Source organism: Podarcis cretensis (assembly GCF_951804945.1).
Source record: "Podarcis cretensis genome assembly, chromosome: 3".
Classification (NCBI taxonomy): domain Eukaryota; kingdom Metazoa; phylum Chordata; class Lepidosauria; order Squamata; family Lacertidae; genus Podarcis; species Podarcis cretensis.
Window position 1 is genome coordinate 69,011,925 of NC_137172.1, and position 14,452 is coordinate 69,026,376.

The window sequence follows — 14,452 nt, forward strand, 5'->3', positions numbered from 1 at the left end:
CTGACCAAAGGCCTGGCGGAACAGCTCCATCTTGCAGGCCCTGCGTAAAGATGTCAAATCCCACAGTCTCTTATGAGAGAGTGTTCCACGAGGCCGAGGCCATGGCCATAAAGGCACTGGCTCTGATCGAGGCCAATCTGATCTCTCTGAGGCCCAAAATCTATATAGGATCATGCTGCTTAGATAGTTTCTTATGAAGTATCCGATTAGAACCTCTTATTCTGCAGCACATTGCCAAAAGAATGTCCCTTTCCTTATTTTTTTTTGTGTTTTGGTTTTAATTGAGCATTTTGTTTAAATGCCCAATTCCAGTGATTTCTAAGAAATTAAAATGTGTTTAACAGGGCACCAAAATGTGATATTAGCATCAGAAATATTACTGCTGTTGTTGTTTTAACCTGCACAATGCGTGTGACTTAAGGGGGTAATATGCAACTGTTGTTGTTGTTGTTGTTGTTGTTGTTGCTGTTATAACCCGCCCATCTGGCTGGGTTTCCCCAGGCACTCTGGGTGTCTTACAACATATATAAAACATAGTAGGTTTAATGAGGAACTTTAGTGCCTAAATTGACCTTGGGAATGTAAACGAATTGGATCTTTCTGTTTTGCTTAACAGTCCCAGCAGTAAAGGAAACCCACTACCATCACAATGTGACAACAGGTAATCAACAGTTTTTTGCTCTAAGTTTCCAAAGTCACCCAGTTCTCTAATGGCTACATGTGTACTGCTCAAGCTGAATATTAGTAAGGATGAACATATAAACATTAGCCAACCCAGAGAAAATAGGCCTTCTTAAATCCAATTAAAATGAATGGGTTTTGTCTATTAATGGGCATAATATGCCATAATTGAATGTTACTTTTGAATTCAATGGAACTTACCAACAACTTTCTCTCAGTTTGAGCCAAGGATCATACATGATGATTTCCCATGTTTGTTTTCAGTGTTTCTTACTTTGGCAAGCTGGTCACCTGTACTGTCATGTGTGTTGGCGAGGATAACTCTATCACTCCCCTACTTTACCAGATTTTTTTGCTCAGATAAGATTTCCCATGTTACTTGACAGCACTGTACTGGTGGTCTTTGTTCCTGCACATGATCCCACTCGATTATAATCTTTGCTAATCAGCCTTATTCACTTGAAATTATTGACCACATATGTCAATTGAAGTAGTTGGAGATAAACAGATTTCTTATATGCCTGCTGGATTTTAGTGAGCAAAACAGATTAATACAGAAAGTGTGTCCTCTTTCCCCTTTTGTCCACCCTACAAAAACACATGAGAAAAAGAAGGAAATCCTCAGTGGTGCTGTTTACAATACAAATCCACCTAACTGCACATTTCTTTTCCCAAAGTATAGAGGGATAGATTATGAGTTGGTGCAATTCACACACATCCAGGATTCTCCCATAGCATTCTGTGAGGAATGAAATGTTCATGTGGTTTATAAAACATAGACTGGTTTTGAAGAGATGTAGTCACTAGTTGTTTGGCTGACCTGGGAGCTACAACCAGAGCAGGTTGGACTCCATTATAATAAAAAATGAAGGGCATGTTTATGAATGTATACTTTGAGTTTGGATTGCCAATCTGCCAGCCCCATAATCACTCCCAAGTGCGGTACATGCCCAGGATCCCACCACTCACAACAATGGCTCTCTTCATTTTTCAGTGGCAGAAGCCCTACATAACAACCTATGTGCCATTTTACTTGCCTAATGCATGTTTAGATCATATTAAAGGTGTTTTCTTAAATTAGTATTACGAATCAGTTGCAGTCTGAGTGCAGATCGCATAAATTGGAGCTTTACATTTCCTCTTTATTCTCATAAGTAAAGTTGCACCCCAGGGAAAGATGAATGAATTAGGTAGCAAGTAGGAAGACAAGTGAAGCTGTGTCTCTTGCTGGAGCTTATTGTTTTTTCAAACACGTTTACCCTTTGCACCCACCATGGTAGATAACAGTAGGGTTTCTTAGATGTTTGCCTGGGCAAAGAAACATTCTCCAATCACATTATCAAAGAAGTTGTTCAAGGGCATATTGTCATCATCACTGCCTGACAACTTCATATATTCATCTGAGTTAACTTCATCAAAACCTGTATTAATAAGCAAAGAGGGTGGCTGTTATGTTGTTCAATTGTCTTTCAAGTTCTCTCTGTCTCTCTGACATACAACTTTCTTTCCTTTGCAGACAAGATTTCAAAAGCTGCAAGAGCAAGTAAGTTCTGCTTAGGGTTAACAACACTGCAAACTTCTTTGATTCTCAGGTGACATATAGTACATGTCAATACTGTACAAAACACAACTTGGGTTATCAAAAAATATTGTTATTTATTCTGTCAGGGACTGAGAAAGAATGAGTCATTTGCCCTTGAAAACTTCATAGGCCTATCGGGAAATGTAATACATTTTTAACCCTAAAATATAAATGTACTACTCCTGATGCTGCTATTCTGTTATGGGATTTGAACAAGAAGTCAATTTTCATAAGAGCAAAGGGTTTTGTTCTGTTGCCACTTGCACATGAGAAATAATGGGAAATTCTAGACACTGTGGTTTCCATGTGGACCACACCAGACAGTCAATCAGGCTTTCCAATAAGATAAAGGTACAGACCCCTGGACAGTTAAGTGCAATCAGATTCGAGTATGGGGTGCAGCACTCATCTCCGCTTTCAGGCCAAGGAAGCCAACATTTGTCCTCAGACAGCTTTTCTGGATCATGTGGCCAGCATGACTAAACGGTTTCTGGTGCATGGAACACTGCAGTTGCTTCGACAGAATTCCTGAATTTTGCTGCTAAGGTTGGTGGCAGTTTGCAGGTAGCTAAAACAGAAAATGTAAGCCCACAGAAACAAATGCACACCCCTACCAAATGAAAGATGCAGGTAATTGAATGTTACAGTGACTGAATTGCCTTAAAGACACGGGTCTTCATCCCCATTATCCTGCAATATATTTTGGTTTTTTTCTTATAATTTGGCATACTAAATCCCTTATGCTAGTAGGTTAGCAAACTACAAATTTCCAACCCACTTTGATACCAGTGCTTAGGTTCAGGGCAATGCAAATGTAAGACTTACAAACTGTAAGAAGAGATCTGACAGATGACAGCTTAATGATGCAATTCACAGGCCAGTGATGGCATTTTCATTCTTTTAAATGGATGGGGATTATTGTCACAGAGAGGGGTATCTGTGTGTATCTTTTTGCACTTTGCAAACCAGTATTGAATATAATCCTCTACTGGCTCTAAGACTAATTAGTTAACTTTGCATGTTGAAGAAATGATTAGACCTGGTTTTGTTTTTATTATGTTCTTATCTACCCCAAACATAGGTGATCTGTTCAATACCCAACCTATGGCAGAGTAAAATGGAGGACAATAACACTCTTTAAAAACTGGGCATGTATAAACACTGCACAACCAGGAATCATATTTTCAATTCCAAATAGGGGTTGAGATTAATGTTAGATTAAGGTCCTGTGCAATTATCTGAGGATATCTCTGTGTGGAGGGTGTGACAATCTCGTTTCCTTTTTGGACTCCGGCAAAATTTTATTGTAGGCCAGAATGGTAGTTATTGTTTCCTGATCATCTAAAAAAGGTACATCTTCCACGTTGTAGAAACCCTTTAAATATTGCCCACTGGCCTACTTGATTACAAATATGGCAGCCCCTTTACAATTAGTGAAGCCAGGGATGGAGGTGCCTGCCTCTTGCTGTGTGTGTGTTCCTCATGTAAAGAACAGCCTCCCCCCCCCCAAAAAAAACCCTCCCTCCATCATAACCCCCACAAAAGAGCCTAATGCTGTTTGCCTTTCATCAGAAGAACACAGAGAGAGCCCTTATATAACCACACTCTGGTTAACCTCAGTTGCTGGCAGGGGAGGGGGGAGACTTCTGCAGCATTAGGCATCCATCCATGAACCCAAGCTAGGCAAAATACCTCCCAGCATAAAGTCATACGATACTGTGCTTCAATTACAAGCCATCAGTTTCTATTAGAGATGTGTGTGGTTTTTCGAGGGTTTCTTTTAGTGCACATTCCAGACTGAAAAGAGGATAATGGGGTTTCCTCAAAAACAGGTGTCTTTCCCCAACCGACTACCTAATAGGTTACATTTAGTATTTCAAGGGACTGCCATTTTTAAAAGGTGGGTGAATTGTCTTGGAACATTTTTGACCTTTCATTTTGTTATATGTAAGGTAGAACTTGTTCATCATCTCCTCCAGCATCTTGAAATATGCCAACAGTGGCCTAGAGGTTGAGGGTTTTTTTCCTGCTGTAGTGCCAGTGAACAATAAAGACTAGGGTGGCTGTAGAAGTATATGTGGATCAAAAGAAAATAAATAAATAAATAAATAAATAAATAAATGTAGCATCTAAACCAGCCTTCCCAACTGGCTCCCCTCCTGATGTTTTGGACCTCCATCTTCCTTTATAAAAAAAAAGAAATCTGGTAAGAAATAAAGAATAGAATAAAATAACAAAACAAAAGGAAAAGTTGTGTGACAAAGGGGGGGTTCACAGCTGTTACCACATAAAGTACATTCTCAAGGGATAATATTACACAATGAATTAGATGTTGCAACAAAAACTGACCTGATATAAAGAGAATACAAAACAAATGTTATGATTAGCAAATAAAACCATGTTTCATTGAGACCTGCCATCCCCATAATTAACCTGTCATGGTTGCCAAATGAAGACAAAATCAATAGGTTTAGCTGCACCCCAAGATACCCTTAATTTATGAGTCAGTTTTTTTCAGAAATAAGGATAAAACATTAATTTATTAAACAAAATGTGTAAAGAAAAGTCAAGGACTCCTTCTAGCCCTGTAATTTGGTCAAAGGAGCAGCATATGTTTTAGGGACCATATATTGATTAGCACGTAGGACTAGACTAAGGTTCAAATCCCCACTCAACTTGTGATACCAGTTTACGCAGTTGCGGCTTCCCTTAAAAAATCCTGGAAGTTGTAGTTTGTTAAGAGTGCTGAGAGTGGTTAGGGCTTAGCACCTTTTGACGTCTTGCCTGTATTTTGCCTGTATTGTCACCTCTGCTTGTCATATCTTCATCTTCCATGATCTGCTTCTTGACTACCAGTCCTGACTTCAAGGTTTGTTTGCTTGCCAGTGATGGAGGCAGAGTTTCTGTTCCTCTTCTTTCTCAGGGGCTCCCACTTCTTGGACAGCTCAGTTTCTTTTGGTTAAACCCCCTTGTTCCTGGTCAACTTATTTCTTCTGCAGTGGTATCCTTCACACACCATTTGAAGAGTTCAAAGAAGGGATAATAGCTGGTGAACACACTCCCAATGCCCAGGCTGAGTACTTTGTAGCCTAGGCAGAGGCCCAGGGAGGTTTTCTGCCCTGTCATCACTATAGATTTACTGAAATTGTTTGATTTCATTAGAAAATGACTTAACCCAAATAAAGGGTCAGTAATCAGGGGTGCAGGGCAGGGAGGAAAGGGAGGACATTTACCTTTGTGCAATAATAAATCCTTGTGCTAATGAAATATTTGCCTTAGCACTATGTTGAATTTTCCATCCAAAATGTTGATCCTGTCTTCAATTAACGTGTCAATACAAATGAATAATTATTTTGTTTTTTTCACATTGTCTCTTAAGAAAAACCTGTCTGCATCGCCATTTCTGCCAAACTACTTTGCTTTAATTAAAAATGTCTGCTGGGTGATCTGCTTCTGACACATATAACTCATTACATATTTTGCTCATGGTGGAATTGCCCAGAGATGCCTCTAATTAGCCAAAATAACAGGTTTTTTATATTCAAATCAAGATTCATGGCTTGATTTTATTTTTTTACAGTCTTTAAACAACTTTGAAGAAGACCAGCATCAATAGTTTATGGCGTTTTCATAACAGAGGAGGGATTTAATTGGTTTAGTGAAGGTTTAGTGGTATGTTTTATGCTCAAGTACAGATGCCTCATTCTTACCTGGCTTCCTTTTGTGTGTAGGGAAAAGTGGCAATTATTCATCGGTGTGTCTTCAATAATTAGCCGAGTGAGAATGTATGCATATGTGTCTAGGGAGGTTCATGTGACCCTCCACAAACACTGAAATAACACAAGGGGCATTGTGGGGCTGCAAAGGCTAGCCTCACCAGAGGCTCACTCACATAAAGGTTCCCCCTTGTATGGAGAATCTTTTCTTGGGTGTATGTGCCCAAGTTCAAAATGTATCATGCAAGAAACAAATGCATGGCACAAGGATTTAAGAAAAGAAGAAAGCTTTCTTGGAAAACTTGACTGGTTGTGTTGATACACAGGGCCTGGATAGCTCAGTTGGTTAGAGCATGGTGCTGATAATGCCAAGGTTTCAGGTTCAATCCCTGTATAGGCCAGCTACATTTTCCTACATTGCAGGGGGTTGGACTAGATGATCCTCAGGGTTCCTTCCAATTCTATAATTCTATGATAAACAAGAGCAGATGAGAAAGGACATGTATAATACATGGTAACTGAACAGGATACACACACACATACAGCTAAGGGCTTACACTTTTAGCTGCAGGAACCAGGGTCACTGGTATACTCCATTTAGCTTTGTTGCTTCAGAAGATGATGGAAAGTCCAAATAATTATTATGCAAAAATATATATTTGCATATATATATTTGATAAGGAAGAGTTCCTCGTAAATACATAGTTTTGGGGTTGTGCCGGTCACATTCTGCCTTCCTTCTAGAGGCCTGATTTTTTCAGACTCTTATCAGCCCAATCCTGTCATCTGAATCTAGAATTGGGAACTGACTGTAAGACTCAGGAGAAGGTTAGCCACCCTGCTGCAGTGTCTGTGTAATCATCATCATCATCATCATCATCATCATCATCATCCTTTATTGTCACCTGTGTGCAGTGTATGGTCAGCACTTTGAGCCATACCTGGAAGCAAACTAGTAATCAATGCAAATGGTCAAGAACTATATTTCTATTGCAATATCTGAATTCTATCTCCCAAATAGTGCTGATTTTATATTTTCCCCCTTTTCCATCATTGACCTAGAAACACAGACATTGTTTTAAGTTTCTTTTTACTAAAGAACCTTATATTTACTACTTTTTTATAGAGGGACACGCTGATCTAAGTGCAACAAAGAAAGATAAATGTGAGTTTGTAACTGGAATGTTTTCTTACTGTATCTTATTTCTATTAATAAAATGAGAATGGTGTATGTGAGGTTCAATTTCAGTTTGATTTGAAAGATCATGTCATTTCTAGGTCATAATATTGGATTTGTTGTGTAGAGGTAAACAAGCATGGGGGAGATGAGATTGCAGGGGGGAGCGGTTAGCATTCACCTTGGTGTGATGGCACCAGGTCTAACTATGTTGAAGAAAGTCAATCCTGACAATATTATAGATTTATATGGGAGCTATCTGAGTATACTATATATCAAGTGTGGGGAACCTGTGGCCCTCCAGATGTTGTTGATCCCCAGCCTGCATGGCGAATGGTCAGGAATGATGGGAGTTAGAGTCAAACAACAGTCAGTATAGAAGTAAAGTAGGAATGTCAACCTACACTTTGGTAAACTTTGCGTTTCCTCAAATTACAGTGGTACCTCAGGTTAAGTACTTAATTTGTTCCGGAGGTCCATTCTTAACCTGAAACTGTTCTTAACCTGAAGCACCACTTTAGCTAATGGGGCTTCTTGCTGCCTCCACGCTGCCGGAGCACGATTTCTGTTCTCATCCTGAAGCAAGGTTCTTAACCTGAAGCACTATTTCTGGGTTAGCAGAGTCTGTAACCTGAAGCGTATGTAACCTGAAGCGTATGTAACCTGAGGTACCACTGTAATGCCATTTTAATGCAATAGTGACCAAAATCAAATGTTAATGACCATTCTTTTTCTTTTCTTTTCCTTACCAGCTGCTGTCCGCTACTATCAGTGTGTCTTTGTAAATGGATACAATGGGCATAAATCCCAACACCCTGTTACTCCAGCTCCAGACTACAAAGGGAAGGCCGGACAGCCAAAGACTTCTGGGCCAAAGACCAAGGCACCAAAACAATAAGAGTCACGCAACCTGCGACATTATGACAATTTTGCACTTTGTGCCCTCTACAGAGGGCCACGTGAAATCCATTGACACCTGTGATCATAGAAATGTGATCCAATAGGTCACATGCACTTGGAAAGGTTGTCTGCTCATCTCCAGAGGAGCAGAGGCAAAAAGAGGGGAGATGTAACAGCATTTTAGAGAATCTCCAAGTACTCCTTTCCTGAAGGGAAGCATGGGGCTGAAATAGTACTTGACAAAAAGTAAAGTTGTGTGTGTGTGTGTGTGTGTGTAGGGGGATGTTCTTACAGATGTTTCCGTCTTGTGTTTTTCAAGTCTTGTTGGAACAAAAAGCATTTTCCAAGTATCAATTTACAACAAATGTCCCACTCAAAAATACTTAGGCATAGGAAGAAAAATTTGTGACAGTATTTTCAATCTATGCTTGTGTTCATTTAAATGGATCAATGCCAAAGTTATTTGCTGAATCATAACTCGGTTTCAGGAGCTTTTCTTTTGTCCTTAAAGAATACACTGTATAGCAATCTGATGATCTCTTTGGAGGCATGCAAAGAAAACCTGCCATATATTTGCTTCTATGTATCCGTAAAGATAAATTCAATTATTTCCCAGTTTTCTTTTAAAAAATCAAGGATATGCCGGGCTAGCAGAGATGAACTAAATGAAGGATAAAGGGTTTAGGGGTTTTTAGACATAAACTTGGTGTTTTAAATTTTTTCATATGCATTATCCCCAAACTATTCCAAATCATATTCAGTATTAGCATACAATGTATAAATGGGAAAAACCAGTTAACTATTTGGCCCTGGAGAGATACAGTGGGAAACTATGCTACTATTATTGAAGCAAATTATGTACTCAGCTATATATGTCTTATTTTGTGCTGTACTGTCCCAATTAGACAAAGTAAGATTATGCTCAGTTTTGCTGCATTTCCACAAACACTACACTCTTAATTACTTTTAATTTGGAGAGTTGAAATGAGCATCTAACTCCTAATCTATCTTATTTTATGTTTGAGACTGATTTCTTAGCATCAAAATGAAATGCACAATATTGGTCTAGATGAGGATGTCGGAATATCATTATTCCAATTGTCAGTCACAGTAAGTCTGTAAATAATAATGTGTCCTTGCAAACAAGTTGTTCCATGTAGTCGTGTTTTGTCTATGTTGTTTTACACTTGTAGTTACAATGTCAAACCTCATGAATGTTTGTAGGATACTTCTTTAGACAAATCTACTTAACACATGTAAACTTTATTGTGTATACTATGTTTCCAGAAGGAAGATAACATTACCATAGAACTGGCATTTATTTTTATAGGAAGGTACAATTCTTCAGATTAACTGTGCCTTAAAAGACTTGACCAGTTCACGACAATGTTTGGACATCTCTTTTTTTCACCTCTAGGTCAAGCTAGAAGTGACTGGAATTCATAACAGTCCAATTACTGCCACTAGTGGAAGGGAGGAAGTCCACTATGTGTTGGACTGGTACCTGGTAATGCAATCCTACGGATGGCTTCTCAAAAGTAAGTCCCACTGAGTTCAGCGGGGCTTACTTCCAGGACACTGGGTATAAGATAGAAGCCTAAATCAAAAGAGACCTAAGTAATTTAACTACATGGTAAATTATCCAGTGGGAAGAATAGCTCATTGGAAGTACAGACTTGCAGGACTGCTTCCTTTGCTATAGACTTTTCCATGGATAAGTAAAATGAGTAAGGATAACAACTTTAACCAACGAAGTTGTTTTGGAAAACAACAACTCTAGTGCCTTTTCAGTGTATCTACAAAAGGCATTTCTGATATCTCTCAGTGCAACTGTATCTATAGATACAAAAGTGACTGACCTTTTTGATATCATGTCACACTTGGTGAAATAATTCATACTTTATACCTCATAAGAAACATCAAGACTTTTAACAGTGCCTGATCAAGATGTGAAATTGCGGAGCTGGTGTCAGATTAATTTGTCACCAGACCACCTAGATCAGGAATGAACTATGCTAAACAATGAGTGCAGAGGTTTCAGACCCCAAATGCAGGATCTGGCCTCTTGTAGATGGATGGCATCTACCTCCAACCTTATGACACACAGAAACCTTAAGGTTCTGTCATTATTTTTTTCTTAGCTTTGTCTATTGTGTAGTATAGATGAATTGGCTTTCCAAAGACCTGCCAGTTTAGCTTTCTTTAAGCCAAAGAATTAGCACAAGTTTTCTTGAGGATTTCATTTGTTGCTCATTTTTGCGAGTTTCAGTTAAAACTTTTTTTAGCATTTTAATTTGGGCTTTTTGAAGATTTCACCTTCTCAGTGTTATTTAACTGTAGAAAGTACCATAGCGCATTTGAGAATCGATTTCCTTCTTTTTTTCCTTCCAATACCAGAAGGGCTTAGACCAGGAAATAAATAGCTAGCTTTAATCACAATGTCAAAATGGTATGAATCAGACCTTGGCCCTTGATCTCGGAAATATTAATTGCTTTGCTTTGCAGATGAGTTGAATGTTGCTTCATAAAGCCAATTAATCTGAAACCTTGATATACCATTACTTGAATTGCATGTTTTATCCAGAGAAACTTAACTTTGAAAGATGGGTATATTTGTTGCTAGGGATTTTGCAAAACAAAATGCATGTCTCCTAGTGGCTGTGATACATTCTTATCAGTGTGAGAATTGGGGGGGGGGCACCTAAAAGTAGCTTTGTTTATGTATAGCTCTAAACAAATTTCCTGTCCATGCTCATATTGTTATCACCAAGAATTAAATATAATGAGTCTCTTTCTACATGGGTCATGTTCAATGTGTGCATTGTTACAATTTCACTCAACATCTTTAGCCAAAATCCTAAAAAAAAAAAAATGCTTTTGTGTGAGAGCAAAGACTACAAGAGATGTTGTCTAAGAACTATTCTTACCAGAGACCTGGTGTTAAAAGACAAAATCTTCATCACAAAAATATAAATCCCAGTGTTTTAAGATAAATATGCTATGGTTAAATTTCTGACAGGAGATAGGGATTAGAAGCATAAAGCTTTGTTAGACATCTTGTATGGCATCCCTAGGTGGGTTCAGGAAGGAGTAGCAGACATCACATATCAGGTCCTGCTAGCTAACAATAACTAGGATAGAAGCAGGTGGCAGATATTTTTTCCTTACCTTTTCACTATGCCATGTGCTGGTGTACCTGAGGGATTCAAAAGATGTAGCCCTTTGGGGAGTGCATGGGGGGACTGGATCCGGCAGATCCAAAGCTGCCCCCATCCTTGAAAAACCCTGTTTTGTGGCCCATCACCTGAAGCCTGGCAGTATTTTTGCCCTACTAGCACAGAGGAAGCAAAGTGTCGTTCTAACCCTACTGTAGCTATTAACATCAACAGATTAGGACTGCACTCTAAGAACTTCAAGAAAAGGAAAGAAAGGTCAGGGGAGGAACACATAAAATTAAAATAGAGCTATTGGTAACAGGAAAAAAATTCTGTTACGTTGGTAAGTAAACATTTGAATACGACCTAAGACTGGTTTTCCACAACTTCCACTGTGTATGAGATGCCACATGGATCTCCCAGTTGCCCAAGTAGCAGCACTACATGAATCACTCTGGGAATGGCTCAAGCATAAGCAAAGAGAAATACTATGGTGGGAATTGGTAGATTTACAGGCACTTGTGTGTAAATAAGGAGAGTATAAATATGGCTAGGAAGCTATGTGAAAAGGACACAAGATCTGAGAATTATTACACAGTGAACAGAAGCGGACATGTTTTACAAATGGGAGGGGAACAGAGTCATAAGATGAAAGCATAAAAAGTGGCTGTAAGAGGGGGGAAACGGGGACAAATCACCATTTTGAAGTTGGGAGAGGAATGCTGAGAAAATTTGAGAGAAGATGCACAGGGAAAGTGAAGGGCATGCAGACACTGAGTATAAGCTGGATGAGAAAGTGAAATGTTTGGTCTTGAGTTTTGAGAAACAATGACACACTATCGGGGTTTGATAGTGCTGTTGTGTGGCTCCCACAATGGGTTAATGCTATGTTCCTTAGCACTTAGTGTTAAATCACTATTGGTTAGTGGTTTCCACCAGCCCTCTGTACGTCCTGTAGGTCATCACTCCATACCCATTCTCTCCAGAGGTTTTCCACACAGAACTTGTGTGAGCAGAACTTTCTGCTGAGGCAAAGCCACAACTAGATTCCAGGCTTTCTCCAGATCTCAGGACATCAAGCCTATCATGCCTATTTCATTCTCTTGGAAATTCTGATTAATTTCATAATAAGGGTATTTAAACAGACAATGGGGCATTATTATTTAGCCCTAGTAGGCACTCAGTGGTTGATTTCAGGTGCCTGAATTAGAAACAGTCTCCCACACACACAAAAGAACATTTCAGCCCTGCCCACCACACCCCCAATTCATTTCACTATTGTATATCTGTGGGCTGCAAGAAATAGGCTCTTGTTGTGATGAAGGTTGCATCCAAAAGGCTCTTCAAAAGAAAAATTAACCAAGGACAGGAAATGTTTTGTTTTGTTTTGTTTTGTTTTGTGTGTTTGAATGCATTCTCCGTCTGGATAGTTATTTGGTACACACCTTGGCATACTACTAAAATGTTTCTGTTCCAGGAGTACGCCTCCTTAATATCTTTGTTCTTCAAAATATATTTGATATAGCAGATATTTTGTCATCTCCTAAATGTTGTAATTAATTCTGTGATACTTTAGGGGGGACGAGGGAGGGGGCATATCATCCTTTAGATTGAGATGCTTGTTTGGAAACTTGAGGTTGTACTTACCCAAAGAGGCATTTAACAAACAAATGCACTGTTTGGTTTATGTCAAACTGCCCAATGTTATAAAACGTGTCAGTGATTCATGATTTAGAAGGCCTCACCTATTCTCCTAAATAAAATGCAGATTCTTTCAACAATGCTTCCCATTTATTTTAGTTAAATACAGCTTCGTTATCTTATAATGATACTATTCATAATTCAAAATATTCTTCAGAGTGCCAGTGGCAGCCTGTGCTCATTAGGACTAGGGGGATGGAAAGCTAAGAGACCAGCAGTAAGTGGAGCCCAAGCCAATGAGAATAGGAGCCAACTAATGGTCCTCCATCTTCTCCCTGCCGAATTTTACAAGGGCCAACACTGAGAATAAGGAGGAGCAAACTGATAGCTGGTGGCACACCTGAACTAGTCTGACGTAAGGCAGACTGAGATTGGTGGGGACAGTGCTCTACTCAGCCTAACAGATGAGCCTCTACTACAGAATGATACTGCTTCACGTTCCTAAGTTTGGATATTCACATCTTGCTGTAGGGTCATTTGGGGTTTGGCATTTGACCTGCTATTGTCTACTCCCTTTGACTATGCAAAGTCTGAATAAACAAATTCACATTATCTGAGATAATGCAAAATTTAAATGAGCAGGACTAGCTGAGAGCAAGAAAACAGGAGAGAAGGGAAACTGATACCTTGTGCGTGACCTGTGTGACACAAGCCCAGGGCTCACAAACCATCAACCACCCCACACGTGCAAAGCACGATGTGTAGTGTGGAGCCAATACATGTCTGCAGTTCCTATCGACACGTGCCGTCCTTATGCTCCACTGGGCTGTGTGTAAGTAGAGCAGGGACAGCCTACACTGCAGTGCTCCACCACAAATATGTCATTAATATCAGGGCTATGCATGAACAAACCATCACACATACACTATGCCACAAGGAACCCACCTGTAATAACTTGCCACCATAAATGAGGCGTCTTTCTGACTATCAAGTCCTAGTTGCAACCACTACCGTTCCCAGAAACCCCATAATTACTGGCCACAGGAACCACATGACTTACACTTGGTACCTATTTGCTAGTTTCTGGCTCAATGTTTCATTCCACCTTTATGGCCAACTGCTGTCTTTCCCTTCATTCTTCACGCTCTTTGCTTGTTCTGTTTTCTTTTCCCTAGGAATGTTTCCATATTCTTGGCAATTCTGGCAACAGTGAAGGATCGGCCTTGCTACTTTTACTCCCTCTGACACAATACTAGCTGTGGCAAGTGGGAGGTTGAACCTCAACAGTGATGCTCTCCCTGCTTGCCCATGAACATTCATTCATTCATTTCATGAGGGATACAGTCAGGCATTTTGACGTCTCTGCCACCGTGCGTCTAGCACATTTGTCAGACACAGGAGAAGGAATATCAGTCAACATTCAATGGGTGTCTCCACCATAGCATATGTTGAAATTAAGGACCCATGTTGATCTATAGCTGTCCACATTCACTGAGTTTCTACATATTCTACACATCTTTTTAGTTTCCAAAGGTATAAGCAAACCGACCCACCCACCCCAATAGTCTGTCCTTTCACTTTTAATCTGTGCAGATCAGAG

General features: G+C 39.5%; 1 protein-coding gene across 6 annotated transcripts in view; it reads left to right on the forward strand.

Moving 5' to 3' along the window:
* The window catches only part of TRDN (triadin), a 175,665-nt gene extending 162,673 nt beyond the window's left edge, over positions 1 to 12,992 (forward strand). For all 6 annotated transcript variants that reach the window (XM_079970771.1, XM_079970773.1, XM_079970768.1 and 3 more), the window contains 4 exons: positions 617 to 661; positions 2,198 to 2,224; positions 7,106 to 7,144; positions 7,909 to 12,992. In XM_079970771.1, coding sequence (XP_079826897.1) covers positions 617 to 661; positions 2,198 to 2,224; positions 7,106 to 7,144; positions 7,909 to 8,054 — 257 coding nt within the window. In that variant the 3' untranslated portion in view covers positions 8,055 to 12,992. The remainder of the gene's footprint in view (positions 1 to 616; positions 662 to 2,197; positions 2,225 to 7,105; positions 7,145 to 7,908) is intronic.
* The last annotated feature ends 1,460 nt before the right edge of the window (positions 12,993 to 14,452 follow it).